Below are 14,239 nucleotides of genomic sequence, written 5' to 3' on the forward strand. Positions count from 1 at the left end.
ACCTAAAATGTCCCGGACCACCGAAGCCCTCCCGACCCGTCGGCCACTGTGTACTCTCGGTGTCCATGCGTCCACAAGACAGGGCTGAGCGGCCCCAAGATATAGCTTATCTCGAAAGAGATACAGCTCAACAGTAAAGGCTATCTCGAAGAAGATACGGCTCAACATGAAATGCAACGTGCAGTAATAAACGTGACATAATAGCATGCATCATATGACATATATCAATGCACCACATAATCATGCAACACATATAAGAATGTATACTCAACCAGGATATCTCGGATAGTACTTTCGTACCTCTATCACAGCAAGCCTAGCCTTACGCAACACCGCTAATCAGGTCTAGCACAAGCCTACGCATCAAAAGCATACTCAATCAATACTACCATGCTCGACTAGCAAAACCAGTACTCCCTAGTACTACCAAAGGTTTAGGGTTTACCTTCGTCCGTCGACAGCCCTTTGATGTCGATTGCCTCGAAACTCAGGCGCCGCTACGCTACTACTCCTGGCAGCTCTTGGCTATCGCTCGACCAACAACTACCCTAGAACCTTCCAAATCTCTCACTAAAGACTCAATCTCAAGAAATGGCAATACCAAAATGAGGAATTTCGAGCACTATTTATAGGCCATGTTCGGATCCTCCGAACAACACTTCGGAACGTCCGAACGCTACGTGTCCATTGGCTCTTGACAGCTCATGATCGGATCCTCCGATCATACACTTCGGACCGTCCGAACATGCACGTGTCCAGCTGCTCTTGACACCTCATGATCGGATCCACCGAACCCACTTCGGACCTTCCGACCTCTTCGGTGCTTCCGAACCATCTTCGGTCCGTCCGGTCATGACTCGGTCAAAATTACACATTAAACCTTCTTAATCACCATTACTCCTTAATTACCCAATTTGGAATTCGGGCTACTACATATACCGTATCTGTCTTATCAGCACATGTTGGACAATCATTCTTGGCATATGTGTTCCAACCAGATAAACATTCCAAACCTGGAAAGTCACAAATTGTCCATAGCAATGCAGCCCGCATTTGAAACATTTCTTTGTTGGAAGCATCATAAGTGTTAATCCCATTTTCCCATAAGTCTTTCAATTCAGCAAACAAGGGACATAAATATACATCAATATCAATTCCAGGTGCTTCAGGTCTTGGAATTAAGGTGGATAAAATATTTGAATGAGGTTTCATGGATTCCCAAGGTGGCAAATTGTAAGGCATTAGAACAACAGGCCATGTACTGTGTGACGTACTTTGATTTTTAAATGGATTAAACCCATCAGTAGCGAGTCCCAAACGAACATTTCTAGGATCTGCACCAAAATCAACGTGCTGCTCATCAAATGTCTTCCACGCTGGCGAATCAGCCAGATGCCTTAAAATTCCATCTGAAACTTGTTTCTTAGAATGCCATTGCATATTTTCAGATGTCTTAGATGACATGAATAATCGTTGTAATCTTGGTTTCAATGGAAAATACCAAAAACCTTGGCTGGAGTTTTCACCTGCAGATTTTTCTTTCCGACTTTGCATGACTTCTTCGGTTGTTTGTGCATGTTTTTCCACCTTGAAAGGTTACATACTCTGCAAGATTTTTCATTACCATCATTGCCCCAATAAATCATGCAATCGTTCGGACAAGCATGTATTTTTTCGTAGTGAAGTCCCAAATTAGAAATTAATTTCTTCGCTTCATAAAATGAATTTGGTACTTGTGCTTCAGGTGGCAGTACTTGTCGAAGAAAATACATAATGTTATAAAGGACTTATCACTCCATTTTCCACTCACTTTCAACTGAAATAACTCAACAAGAAATGTTAGTTTAGAAAAATCAGTGCATCCAGCATATAACGGTTGTTTCCCTTCTTCTACACATTTATATAATTCTTCCACATTAGACTGCATCGGTGTACGACTTGTTGATGTAGTAGTGTAATTTTCATTCCTCATGGGTGATCCTTCAGACATCCCAAATACATCATGTAATGTTTCTTGTCCCATTGATTCATGGTTAACTGTATCATAAACTTCTCCTGAGGCATAAATCTCATCTCTCATGTTATCATAAGATTGAACAATCAACTTTTCACCATGAAAATTCCAAATACGATAATATTGTAAAATGCCGTTTATCATCAAATGTTCATATACTGTCTCACGATCATGATTCAATGAGTTGATGCATTTACGACAAGGACACGGTTTCGTGACTTTATCAGTCGTGTTAGCAAATGCATAACGTAAAAAATTTCGGATTCCCACCTGATACTCAAGATTGCCACGAGGATAATCCATCCATGCCTTCATTGTTTGAACCTATAATATAACTCAAACATAATCAATTTCACTATTGTACAATCCTAAAACACTAAAATAGTTCAACATATAGGTATGTGAGGAAATAAAATTTCGAACACCTTCTTTTTTAGTCATTTCAACATCATATTAGATACATATGTTTAAACTTGATTTGAATGTATTCAAAAATAATTTATATAAAAAATCTAATAATCTAAAATATCAAAAATTAAAATATTGGCCAAAACTGACAATATTTTTATCTACCTCACTCTTGATTAATCTAGCAATGGCTAAAAAAATCAGGATTTTCAAGAAATAAAAATTGATTAATTTTTCTAAATAAGTTGGGAAATTACCTAAAAATGACAAGCACAATTCCAATGTGGACTTGGTGGCTGCCGATCGAATCAATGAAATATGTGTGGTAAATGTTTAAATTAGCATGAAATTTTGCTTACATTTTTTAAAATGATTCGATCGCTTTTCAAACGCTTCAAAATAAAACTCTGCTTATGTTTTGTTTAAAATGAAATTCTGCTTACGTTTTGTTTAAATTAGCATGAAATTATGCTTATGTATTAGTTTTAGGAGCGGTTTCAACCGCTTCAAGATAAAAATTTACAAATGTTAATTACCAACCGCTTCTGAATTAACTAAATAGAAGCGGTATAACTTAACTGCTTCGTATGAAAACCGCATTTCGCTCAAAGTGTTAAAGGGAGATAAATTATATTGAAGCGGATAATAAATAAACACTTCTAAAACCATACTCATTAGGTGCAGTTAGTAAACCGATTGCAAATAATCGATTCTGAATGAACTAAATAGAAACGGTTTGGCCAAACCGCTTCAAACGAAATTCTATTAAAGCGGATAATATGTAACCGCTTCTATACCCTTCCTCTTTTGCTGCAGTTCGTAAACCGCATCCAATTAACCGCTTCTGAATTCACTAAATGGAAGCGGTCTAGTTGAACCGCTTCTACAGAATCTCTATTGAATCGGATAATGAATAACCGCTTATAAAACCTTACGCATTAGATGTGGTTGACTAGCCGCTTCAAAATAACCGTAACTAAAACAACTATTTTTTTGTAGATACCTCTCAGTTCCTTTGACTGCCATTTTCCATTATTTACCTTTAAATATGTACTTTTTGTTCAGTAAGATAAATAAGAGGACCTTTTCTTTTCATTTTAGTGGTGTAGAAGATTTATTTATTACTTTATTTGATTTTGGTTTTTAAGCAAGTGCGCTTGTTTCACATGTTTGAGACAGGAATTTTAAATGTCCGTGAAGAGCCGTTTATGATATTTAGTGTTCTGTCTATTGTATTTATCAACTTTTTCCTGGTCTGAAAATTTCATCTTTTGTCCTTGTTTTCTCATTCTTTTGTGTTTCTGATATGGTCCCTGAGATGATTATATTGGGCTAGATATTTTGTTGCTGACATCATTCTTGATGAAATAATATTCGCTTGGCCAAGACAACGAGGTGGCCTTCAATTGAGGGAGCTTCTTGCTTCGAGACTCCAAAAAGTTATGACTTCAGTATGTCGAAGTGAAAACACATTCATTTAAGCATGTGCCATGGACTTTTCACACCCACCTTCTTAATGCATACATAATTCTGACCAGCCATTTCATGCATGATACAATTAGGTTGGTCTAACTGGAATCTCATTGGACGAAGATCCTCAATCTCTAAATGGTGGATACAAACACAGGCTTGCTTTAGCAATTCAGCTAGTGAGATTCTGTATTTTCTTGATTGTACTCGATACAGTTTGTACTTTAGAATAGTTGGGTTTCTGTGTCCAGCCATTTTGTAGCTTTAGCTTATTAAATAGAACCACTCTATGATGCTCTCATCATCATATAAGCTAAGAAGAATTTGATGCATGCAGCCTTACACCTGCAAGCGTTGAGGCTGTTTTAGTAGCTCCTAATTGTGGCAGTTGGTCTCCATGCAAAAATGGAGCAGCACTATTGTTGTGCCAAGGCTTGCCCCTGTTAGTTTATAATTTGTATATGCTATCCTTTTTACCCCAGGTGCAAACTCCTAACGTATTGGTGTTGCACGAGCCTCTTGCTGGACTAGGTATGAAGACGATCCTCTTTTTTTTATCCTTGATATTACATTCTCTGTTGTGTGAGATCATGTGTCAAATGTACTTGATACCCCAAGGATGAACCCATCAAGATCCGGCCCAAAATCCCAGCCCATATCTAAGGCGCGCAGGTGAATGGCCCATAACAAGCCCATGTATTCGCCTATAAATACCAGGTTTGAGCGTATGATTAAGGATTAACTATATTGTTTTCAGCAGCACCCTTAGCTGCTCCCCCCATATATCCTCAGTCACTGACTTGAGCGTCGGAGGGGCTACGCCAGGACACCCTCCTGGCCCCCTTAACGGTCTTTTTCGTGATTTCAGGCTCAGGACAAATTCAAAACCCTGCGTCTGTACTAGTGACACTTGCTGAGAGCGGAATCTAAATTTCCCGTGAGTATCACTTGGCGCCGTCTGTGGGAATATTTGAGTTGAGACGTAGAGATGGTAGGGAGGAGAGGGAGTAGAAGAGTTAACTCAGCGTCATCGCGTCCTCAGAGGGGATCCGAACAGTCTCATGCTGAGACGAGGCAAGAACAACCCCATCAGGAGATAAGAACTGAACAACCTCGTCAAGAGACTAGGGTCGAGCAACCCCGCTCTAATGAAAATGTGGGGAACTTGACCCTGGAGCAGTTGGGTCAATTTATCACTCGGAAAGTGGATGAGGCTATGAAGAGGAACCAAGAAGCTGTGTTCATTGAAGAGCAGGCCACTCGCCAGGAGCGAGAGGAAAATGTTGAGGGCCAGCAGAGCAGAATTGAAGAGACCCAACCCCTCCCAAGCGAAGGGAATGCAGAGATTGGAGAGATGTGGAAGGAAATACGGATGTTGAGACAACAGGTTAGAAGTAGAGCGCCGGCCCCCAAGAAAGGAAGTCCTTTTTCTCTTGTCATTCTGAAGAAAGACTTCCCCCGAGTTTCCGACAACCGAATGTTGGAGAATATGATGGACATACTGATCCGAAGAGCATTTGGGGAGATTTGAGAATACGGCTCTGTTGCACCAATATTCAGATTGAGTCAGGTGTAGGGTTTTTCTGGGCACGTTGGTGAGGTCAGCCCAGCAGTGGTTTAACACTTTGCAGCCCAACTCTATACGTTCTTTTGAGGACTTCTCAGCTGCCTTCTTGCACCGATTTGCTAGCAGCAAGAGGCACCAGAAAAATTATTTGAGCCTGTTCGTGATTAAACAGCAAGAGAATGAAACTTTACGATAATTTGTTTAGCGTTTCAACAGTGCAGTGCTGGAAATACCAGCGGCTACTCCTGACATCATGATAAGTGCCTTCACACTAGGATTGAGGGGAGGGGAGTTTTTCAAGTCACTGGTGCCCCCGTCAAGCTATGATGAACTGTTGGCTCGAGCTAAGAAATATGTAAACTTGGAAGATGCTCAACGGTACAGGAGGATGGAGAACCGGCACGGAGGAAGTAGAGTTGAGGAAGTGGAGAAATGAGGAAGGAATAGAGGTGCGGGGGAACGAGAGGAAGACAGAACTAGAAGTAGAGGACAATTCTCATCACATGTTCCCCTGGATAGGAGTCGCGACGAGGTGAGGGAGCCCGCGAAGAGGTGGGAGAAGTCACGAAGGGCTGAGTGCAGTGCTAGATTTCCTTTGCAGGACAGACGAGAAGGATCGGCATCAGGGAGTCGACCGAGGTCTCACCCGTCCCCTAGACGTGGTCAAGGCCCTCCATAGATAAATCAGGGGGTTGTGGAGCAGAGAGGGAAAGGTCGAGGTCAAGATGTCCTTCAGGAGCCTGTCAAATCGAGGAGGGGAACGAATGAGGATAATCACCCTACGAGAGGAATGATTCATATGATCTCGGGCGGTGCTACCGATGGAGGCTACGGGCGAGCTCAGAAAGCACATGGGAGAAGATTGGAGAACTTTGAGATATATAGTGGTGCAGACTTACCACAAGACCCCGTCATCAGCTTTGGGCCGGAAGACCTCCGAGGCGTTGTGACTCCACATAACGATGCCTTGGTGGTGACGGCCACCATTGCCAATTATGATGTGGCAAGGATATTTATTGAAAATGGAAGCTCCGTGAACGTCTTGTTCAAGAGAACGTTGGATCAAATGAAGGTGGAAGAATTTGAGTTTGAGCCGGTCTCCACCCCGCTCTATGGGTTTGCAGGACATGCCATCCCACCGCTGGGTCAGATTACTCTTCCCCTATCTTTGGGAGGTGACTCTCGGCGGATGACAAAGATGATAACATTTACCGTAGTGAATACTCCCCCATCGTACAATGGAATCCTGTGGCAGCCAGCCTTAAAGGATTTTAGAGTCGTAGCTTCCACTTATCATCAGAAGCTTAAGTTTCCTGTGGGAAAAACAGTTGGAGTCTTGTGCGGGGACCAAAAAGTCGCACGTCGTTGTTATGAAAGAATCGTGAAGGAAGAAGAAAAGAGAGGTCGCGAGCATTCGCATGGAAGCTTGAGCTCAGTCTTACAGTTGTAGAGTCATTCGCAGAAGCTTCTAGGTGGATAATTTTGTCCTGTGTAGATACAAGAGGAGTAGAGAAGAAAGTTGGAGAATGCGCTGGGTAATTCTCTAAAGAGGCCCGGGAGCACTTATTACCTTAGAAAATATTAATCTTGACTTGAATTTTGCTGTATTTCATTTCTGAATTTGTCTTATGTTATTAGTTGAAATTTAATAAAGCCAAGTTCTTATATTAAGTTCGTGGATGTTGTTGTATCGTGAGGATGAAATAAATTTTATTTTCCTGCTAAGGCATCGTCTAGCAGAGGAGCAGAGGGGGGGGGGATGAGTAAAAATTTTATTTTCTTGCTAAGGCATCGCCTAGCAGAGGAGCAGAGTTGGGGTGGAAGAAAGATTTTATTTTCCTGCTAAGGCATCGCCTAGCAGAGGAGCAGAGTTGAGGTGAAAGAGAAATTTTATTTTCCTACTAAAGCATCGCCTAGTAGAGGAGCATCGTGTAGAAGAAAAATTTTATTTTCCTACTAAGGTATCACCTAGCAGAGGAGTTAGAGGGTGCAGATGTTGAATTTTTATTTTCCTGCTAAGATATCACCTAGCAGAGGAGTTAGAGGGTGGAGGCGTCGAATTTTTATTTTCCTGCTAAGGTATCACCTGGCAGAGGAGTTAGAGGGCGGGGGTGTGAATTTTCATTCTTCTGCTAAGGTGTCACCTAGCAGAGGAGTTAGATGGTGAGGAGGTTGAATTTTTATTTTCATGCTAAGGTGTCACCTAGCAGAGGAGTTAGAGGGTGAGGAGGTTGAATTTTTATTTTCCTGCTAAGGCCCGACCTAGCAGAGGAGTTAGAGGGTGGGGTGGTGAATTTTATTTTCCTACTAAGGCCCGACCTAGCAGAGGAGTTAGAGTGTGGAGATGTTGAATTTTTATTTTCCTGCTAAGGTAACATCTAGCAGAGGAGTTAGAGGGTGGAGGCGTCGAATTTTTATTTTCCTGCTAAAGTATCACCTGGCAGAGGAGTTAGAGGGTGGGGGCGTTGAATTTTCATTCTCCTGTAAGGTGTCACCTTGTAGAGGAGTTAGAGGGTGAGGAGGTTGAATTTTTATTTTCATGCTAAGGTGTCACCTAGCAGAGGAGTTAGAGGGTGAGGAGGTTGAATTTTTATTTTCCTTCTAAGGTATCACCTAGCAGAGGAGTTAGAGGGTGAGGAGGTTGAATTTTTATTTTCCTGCTAAGGCCTGACCTAGCAGAGGAGTTAGAGGGTGGGGTTGTGAATTTTATATTCCTGCTAAGGCCCGACCTAGCAGAGGAGTTAGAGTGTTGAGGTTTTGAATTTTTATTTTCCTCCTAAGGTCCGACCTAGCAGAGGAGTTAGAGGGTGGGGGTGGTGAATTTTATTTTCCTGCTAAGACCCGACCTAGCAGAGGAGTTAGAGGGTGGGGTGGTGAATTTGATTTTCTTGCTAAGGCCCGACCTAGCAGAGGAGTTAGATGATGGAGGTGTTGAGTTTTTATTTTCCAGCTAAGGCCCGACTTAGCAGAGGAGTTAGAGGGTGGAGGTGTTGAGTTTTTATTTTCCTGCTTAGGCCCGGCTTAGCACAAGTGTTAGATGGTGGATGTGGTGAATTTTTATTTTCTTGCTAAGGCACCGCCTAGCAGAGGAGCAGATTTGTGAAAAAAAAAATTATTTTCCTGCTAAGGCATCGCCTAGCAGAGGAGCAGAGTTTGGGAGGAGAAAAATATCATTTTCCTGCTATGGCGTCGCCTAGCAGAGGAGCAGAGTGGAGGAGGAGAATTAAATTTTCCTGCTAAGGCATCGCTTATCAAATGAGCAGAGTTTGGGAGAAATTAAATTTTTTATTTTCCTGCTAAGGCATCGCCTAGCAGAGGAGCAGAGTTTGGGAGAAATTAAATTTTATTTTTCCTACTAAGGCATCGTCTAGTAGAGGAGTAGAGTTTGGAAGGAGAAAAAATTATTTGGTTTGTCGATAACGAAAGATGTTTGCTGCTGCGAAAATTACGGGGATCGACCCGGTCAGGTCGTGGGGGTGTGGGGGCAACACTCCCATAATTTTTTCAGAAACCACACAATCATTCACAAGTGGCAGAGGACGAGGCTGTGCAGGGCGAGCGTGATGGCTTGGGCGATGGGCGAGCGCGCACTAGGCACTGGGGCTTGATGGGCGAGCCTTGCAGGTGAGTGGCGATCGGGGCACTCGGGCGAGCATGAGGAGGGGCGGCGCGCAGGGGCGCTCGTGCCGGGCGAGCGTTCGATGGCGGACGCTCGGGCGAGCGTGCGCGCTAGGCTGGACGAGCGTGGCATGGTGCGCTGTCGAGGCGAGGGGGCTGGGGCGAGGCGAGGGGCGAGCGTGGCGCTGGGCGAGCGTACGCGTCGGGCGAGCGTGCGCGCTGGGCTATCGTACGCGTCGGGCGAGCATGCGCACTAGGCTGGTCGAGCGTGGCACTGTGCGCTGTCGAGGCGAGGGGGCTGTGGCGAGGCGAGGGGCGAGTGCATATATATTCAGAGGAGCGGACCCTAAATTTCCCGTGAGTATCAGTACAATTTTTTATTTGTCTCCTAATTGTCAATTAGCATTACAAGTGCATATATATTACAGAATTTAGAAGATAATTAACTGTTGACAGTGAACTGTTAATTGTTTTCTTCACAATCTCTTAATTAAAACCCCTATCCCCATGGCCTTCCCTTTCCTGTGAGTTCAACTTATAAATATGGATTCTTTTTCTTGTTTTGAGGGCCTAATCTTTTTTACAGTTTGGAGAGCAGTAGAATGATCATCATGTCATCATTGAAAAGAGTATCACTTTCTGTTCAATTTACCAGAAATGTTAGCATCGATCAAAAGGCTTTATCATATTTATTTCTTCACACATTAGTAAAATTCCTAAAACCAGATTCATTTGACTAAAAACCAGATTCATTTGCCTAAAATTCCGTAAGTTTTATTCTTCCAGCATAGTTTTACAGAGGGTGCTTTGAGCAACATCTTTTTTATTGATATATCAATACCTTTTTTAATTCTTAAAAGTATATACCTGTCAAATTGGAAGGCCCGTGCAGATGTTAAATTGTTGAAAGACCTCAAGAAAGAGCTGACATTTCTTGTTGTCAGCCATGACCTTGAGTAAGTTTACAGTTGGCCGGTTTACTGTGTAATCTGACTATTTAGAGAGAAAGCGTTTATCTTCTGCATCTAGTGTGAGTTGGATTCCATGGCCTTTTATAGTATGTATCTTGAGCAGAAACCCATAAACCAAACCAAACCAAACTTCGGTTTGGCTCAGTTTTTAGTCAATTACAGTTTGGATCAGTTTTAAAATTAACAAAATCAAACATATTGGTTTCTTTCAAAATTTATATTAAAAAAATAGATTTTATAAATATAAAAATTATCTAATAGACTTTCTTATAAACTTAGTTTACTATTTATTTGCAATTATAGAAATAAATTATTTGATTTTTAGTTTATATTACAAGCATTAAATTTATTATAATAATATATCTTTTAAAAAAATTTGGGCTTTACAATATTTTAAAATGACCTCATATCGTAGGTGCCAAAAGTTTATTCACAATTGTAATCAAAGAAAAAATGAAACATAAAAAGAATTTGGAAAATTTGTTCATAATGAGGATTAAGTATTCTTAACGTCATTGTCATATGTTACAACATCATTGTCATGTATTACATTCATAATTGTTTTAATACATGTTTGCGTATTCATATTCAAAAAATTTATCTACGCATCTGCAGAGAATTGGCGTCTCTCGGAGACCACTCTGGAGGATGGAAATTGGGGGAGTCTTGAGGAGTGAATACCTATATGATTGAAGTTCATTATGTACTTTTGCTGCTTAATCAAATTAAACTGCAATTTAGGTAATGCTGTCAAGCTATAATTCATTACCTAATCTTGTTCCTGGCAAACATATTCGACAAATTAAGCCAGAAATATATAAATCTACATGTTGCCTTCATAGTAATATACTGCTAGGTCCAGCTTCTTGTTCTAAATGGAGAACATTGAGTTGACATGTAATCCTTTTCATTTTTTCAATATAAAAAATTATTAAACTGAAAAAATAAACATTGGTTGACATCTGTTTATACATGAAATATGAAAACCTGGCAAGACTATGAAACTCAATAAAATGTAGTTTTAGTTAGTTTTTAATGTGCTATTATAGTCAATTCATAAGTAATCCATAGAACTTGTGACTGATTCAACATTTGCAGGAACACAAAGATGAAAGGTTGTGTTACATAGATAGTTATCAGATCTGGTAAGAGTGGACGGGCCTTAGAGAGTGATACACCATGGGCCCACTAGGCTCAGACCACATGTGGGGCCTCCTAGCCCATCTCCAACCAAGATGGAAAGTCTATCAGGGCCCAGGTATTCTCCTATAAATACCAGGTTTGGGTGTCTCATTCATAGACTCAATATATTGTTTTTTGGCAACACCCTTAGCTGATCTTCACTCATATCCTCGGTCACTGACTTTAGTGTCAGAGGGGCGATGTCAGGACACCCTCCTGACCCCCTTCTAACTGTCTTCTTTGTGATTTCAGCCTCAGGACAATTTCAAAGCCCTGCGTCTGTACTAGTGAAACTTGTCGGAATCGGACCCTAAATTTTCCGTTGGTATCACTTGACCCCGTTTTTGGGAATTTTGAGTTGAGACGTAGAGATGGTAGGGAAGAGAGGGAGAAGAAGAGCCACCTCATCGCGTCCTCAAAGGGAACCAAACAATCTCATATTGAGACAAGACTGGAACAACCGCATCTTGAGGCGAGACAGGAACAACCTCGTCAAGAGACAAGAGCCGAGCAGCCCTTTCACGAGACAAGGGTCGAGCAAACCCGTCCCAATGAAAATGTGGGGAACTTGATCCTGGAACAATTGGGCCGATTTATTACGCAGACAGTAGAGGAGGTCAAGAAAAAGAACCAAGAGTCTGTTTTTGCTGAAGAGCAGGTCACTCGCTAGGAGCGAGAGGAAAATGCTGAGGGCCACAAGAGCAGGGTTGAAGAAACACAGCCCCACCAAAGTGGGGAGATTAGTGAGATGGGAGAAATGTGGAAGGAAATACAGATGTTGAGGCAGCAGTTGGGAAGCAGAGCACCGACACCTAAGAGAGGAAGTCTTTTTTCATTAGCCATTTTAGAATAAGGGCTTCCTCCAAATTTTCGACAGTCGAATGTGGGAGAGTACGATGGACATACTGACCCCGAGGAACATTTGGGGAGGTTTGAGAATGCGGCCCTGTTACATCAATATTTAGATGGGGTCAGGTGCAGGGGGTTTTTGGGCACGTTGGTGAGGTCAGCCTAGCAATGGTTTAACACCTTGCAGCCTAACTCCATACTAACTTTCGAGGATTTTTCCGCTGCTTTCTTGCACAGATTCGCTAGCAGCAAAAAACACCAAAAATCCTATTTGAGCCTGTTCGTGGGGAAACAACAAGAAGCTGAAACTTTGCGAGAGTTTGTCCAGCGTTTCAACAACGCGGTGCTGGAGATACAAGCGGTCACTCTGGCATCATGATAAGTGCCTTTACCCAGGGACATAGAGGAGGAGAGTTCTTTAAATCGTTAGTGAAGAAACCTCCATCAAGTTATGGTGATCTGTTATCTCGGGCGAAAAAATATGTAAATCTTGAAGATGCCCGGCGGCATAAGGGGATGGAGTAGCGGCCAGGGGGTAGTAGAGTTGAGGAGCCGAAAGAGGAGGTAGGAAGAGAGGCGCGGGCGAGAGGGAGGATGATAAGGCTAGGAGAAGAGGACAATTCTCAACCCATGTTCATCTGGATGGGAGTCGTGACAAGGAGATGGAAGTGAGGGAGCCCGAGGGGAGGTGGGAGAAGTCGCAAAGGGTTGAGTGCAGTGCTAGATTGCCTTCGTGGGATAGACGAGAAGGATCCTCATCCAGGAGTCGACGGATGTGGGGACCCGAACGCTAAATCATCTTCTTAATCATGATTAAGATTAATTGGGAACAATTAAATAAATTGGGTCATAAAATTTTTTATTTTTATTTTTTAAAATGTTGAACACTATAAAAACAAGTGTACAAAATCGATAATAAATTACGTCCCATCTCATTCAAATTATAAGATCAAGTTTATTCTCTTCAACATGATCTAAAGTACAAGTTTTGTACAAAAGTACATCATAACAAACTACTGTTTATTCACTACATATCAAGTAATGAAAACAACTCTACTTCTGGTTCCGAATCTCCACTCTAAACTTTGATCTCTCATCCTCTTCTCGACCCTGATCATGTCCCACCTGTTTCTATGCACACATACAAACACAACAACAGCCGGATAACACCGGTGAGAATATAATTCCCAGTAAAAACAATGAATACATGCATTTCATATAAACACATATATAAAAGCATAGAACATTTATCAATAACATGTATCAAATCTGAAAGACATGAATTGATATAAGACTGTAAATCAAACTCTTTGACTCTTAATCGCTGACTCGACTCTTCTCTAGTCTAGGGATCCCGGTTCCCGGACGTTAGCACATTATATCGAATCTCTGCAATAGTAGTCGATCTACTCCTAAGCACATCAATATAAACCAAACATCCAGTGTCTTGGCACCTCTGCCGAAGACTTGGCACCTCTGCCAAAGACTCGTTATCAATATCTATCTTCTATTCTCTACTTTTCTGTAACTCAATAGAATAAGCATACACAATCAATGAATTTAAAGATATTAAAACAATAAAAATAAGTATGTGGTTTTGGGAAACTCAAGTCGAATCTAACTCGAGTCATATCTCCCGGTTTAACATTGATTTATACCTTTCTTTTAGTCGATCTGACGAAGTCAAAGTCTTGAATTCGAAGCTGTCAATACTCAATCTGGCAATGACATCGAAATATATAGTATCATTATCCATTCAAACAGGACATCTCAATCTTATCAAATTCTGACGGCATAACGGTACACCATCTGATACCAAATCTGTATAATCTCAATAACTCATAATCAACCAACAACACCATCTAATACCAAATCTGTATAATCTCAATCAAATCAAATCTGAAAAATCATAACAATTTCATACGGTATCTGTTCTTCAATCCGCTTTCGATTATACGATTACTAAAATCTCGAGAACACATAATATAAATCATATCATGATTTCTTCAATACCATATTTTCAAACCATGCTGAAAAGAAAATAAAGTAAATATTCTTGAAGCTCTTGTCTAGAGGAGCAAGGAATCAAACTCGGATTGAAATTCTGACGGTCGGATCTTGTGTAAATCAAATCTAGTGCATGAAGGAACTCAAATCTTC

General features: G+C 41.4%; 1 protein-coding gene across 1 annotated transcript in view; it reads left to right on the forward strand.

Moving 5' to 3' along the window:
• LOC140835780 (ABC transporter I family member 11, chloroplastic-like) overlaps positions 1 to 10,844 on the forward strand; it is a 41,123-nt gene extending 30,279 nt beyond the window's left edge. The window contains exons 3-6 of the mRNA XM_073201188.1: positions 3,759 to 3,873; positions 3,985 to 4,071; positions 4,375 to 4,423; positions 9,952 to 10,844. Coding sequence (XP_073057289.1) covers positions 3,759 to 3,873; positions 3,985 to 4,071; positions 4,375 to 4,423; positions 9,952 to 10,037 — 337 coding nt within the window. The 3' untranslated portion in view covers positions 10,038 to 10,844. The remainder of the gene's footprint in view (positions 1 to 3,758; positions 3,874 to 3,984; positions 4,072 to 4,374; positions 4,424 to 9,951) is intronic.
• The last annotated feature ends 3,395 nt before the right edge of the window (positions 10,845 to 14,239 follow it).

Source organism: Primulina eburnea, chromosome 7 (assembly GCF_022965805.1).
Source record: "Primulina eburnea isolate SZY01 chromosome 7, ASM2296580v1, whole genome shotgun sequence".
NCBI classification, from domain to species: domain Eukaryota; kingdom Viridiplantae; phylum Streptophyta; class Magnoliopsida; order Lamiales; family Gesneriaceae; genus Primulina; species Primulina eburnea.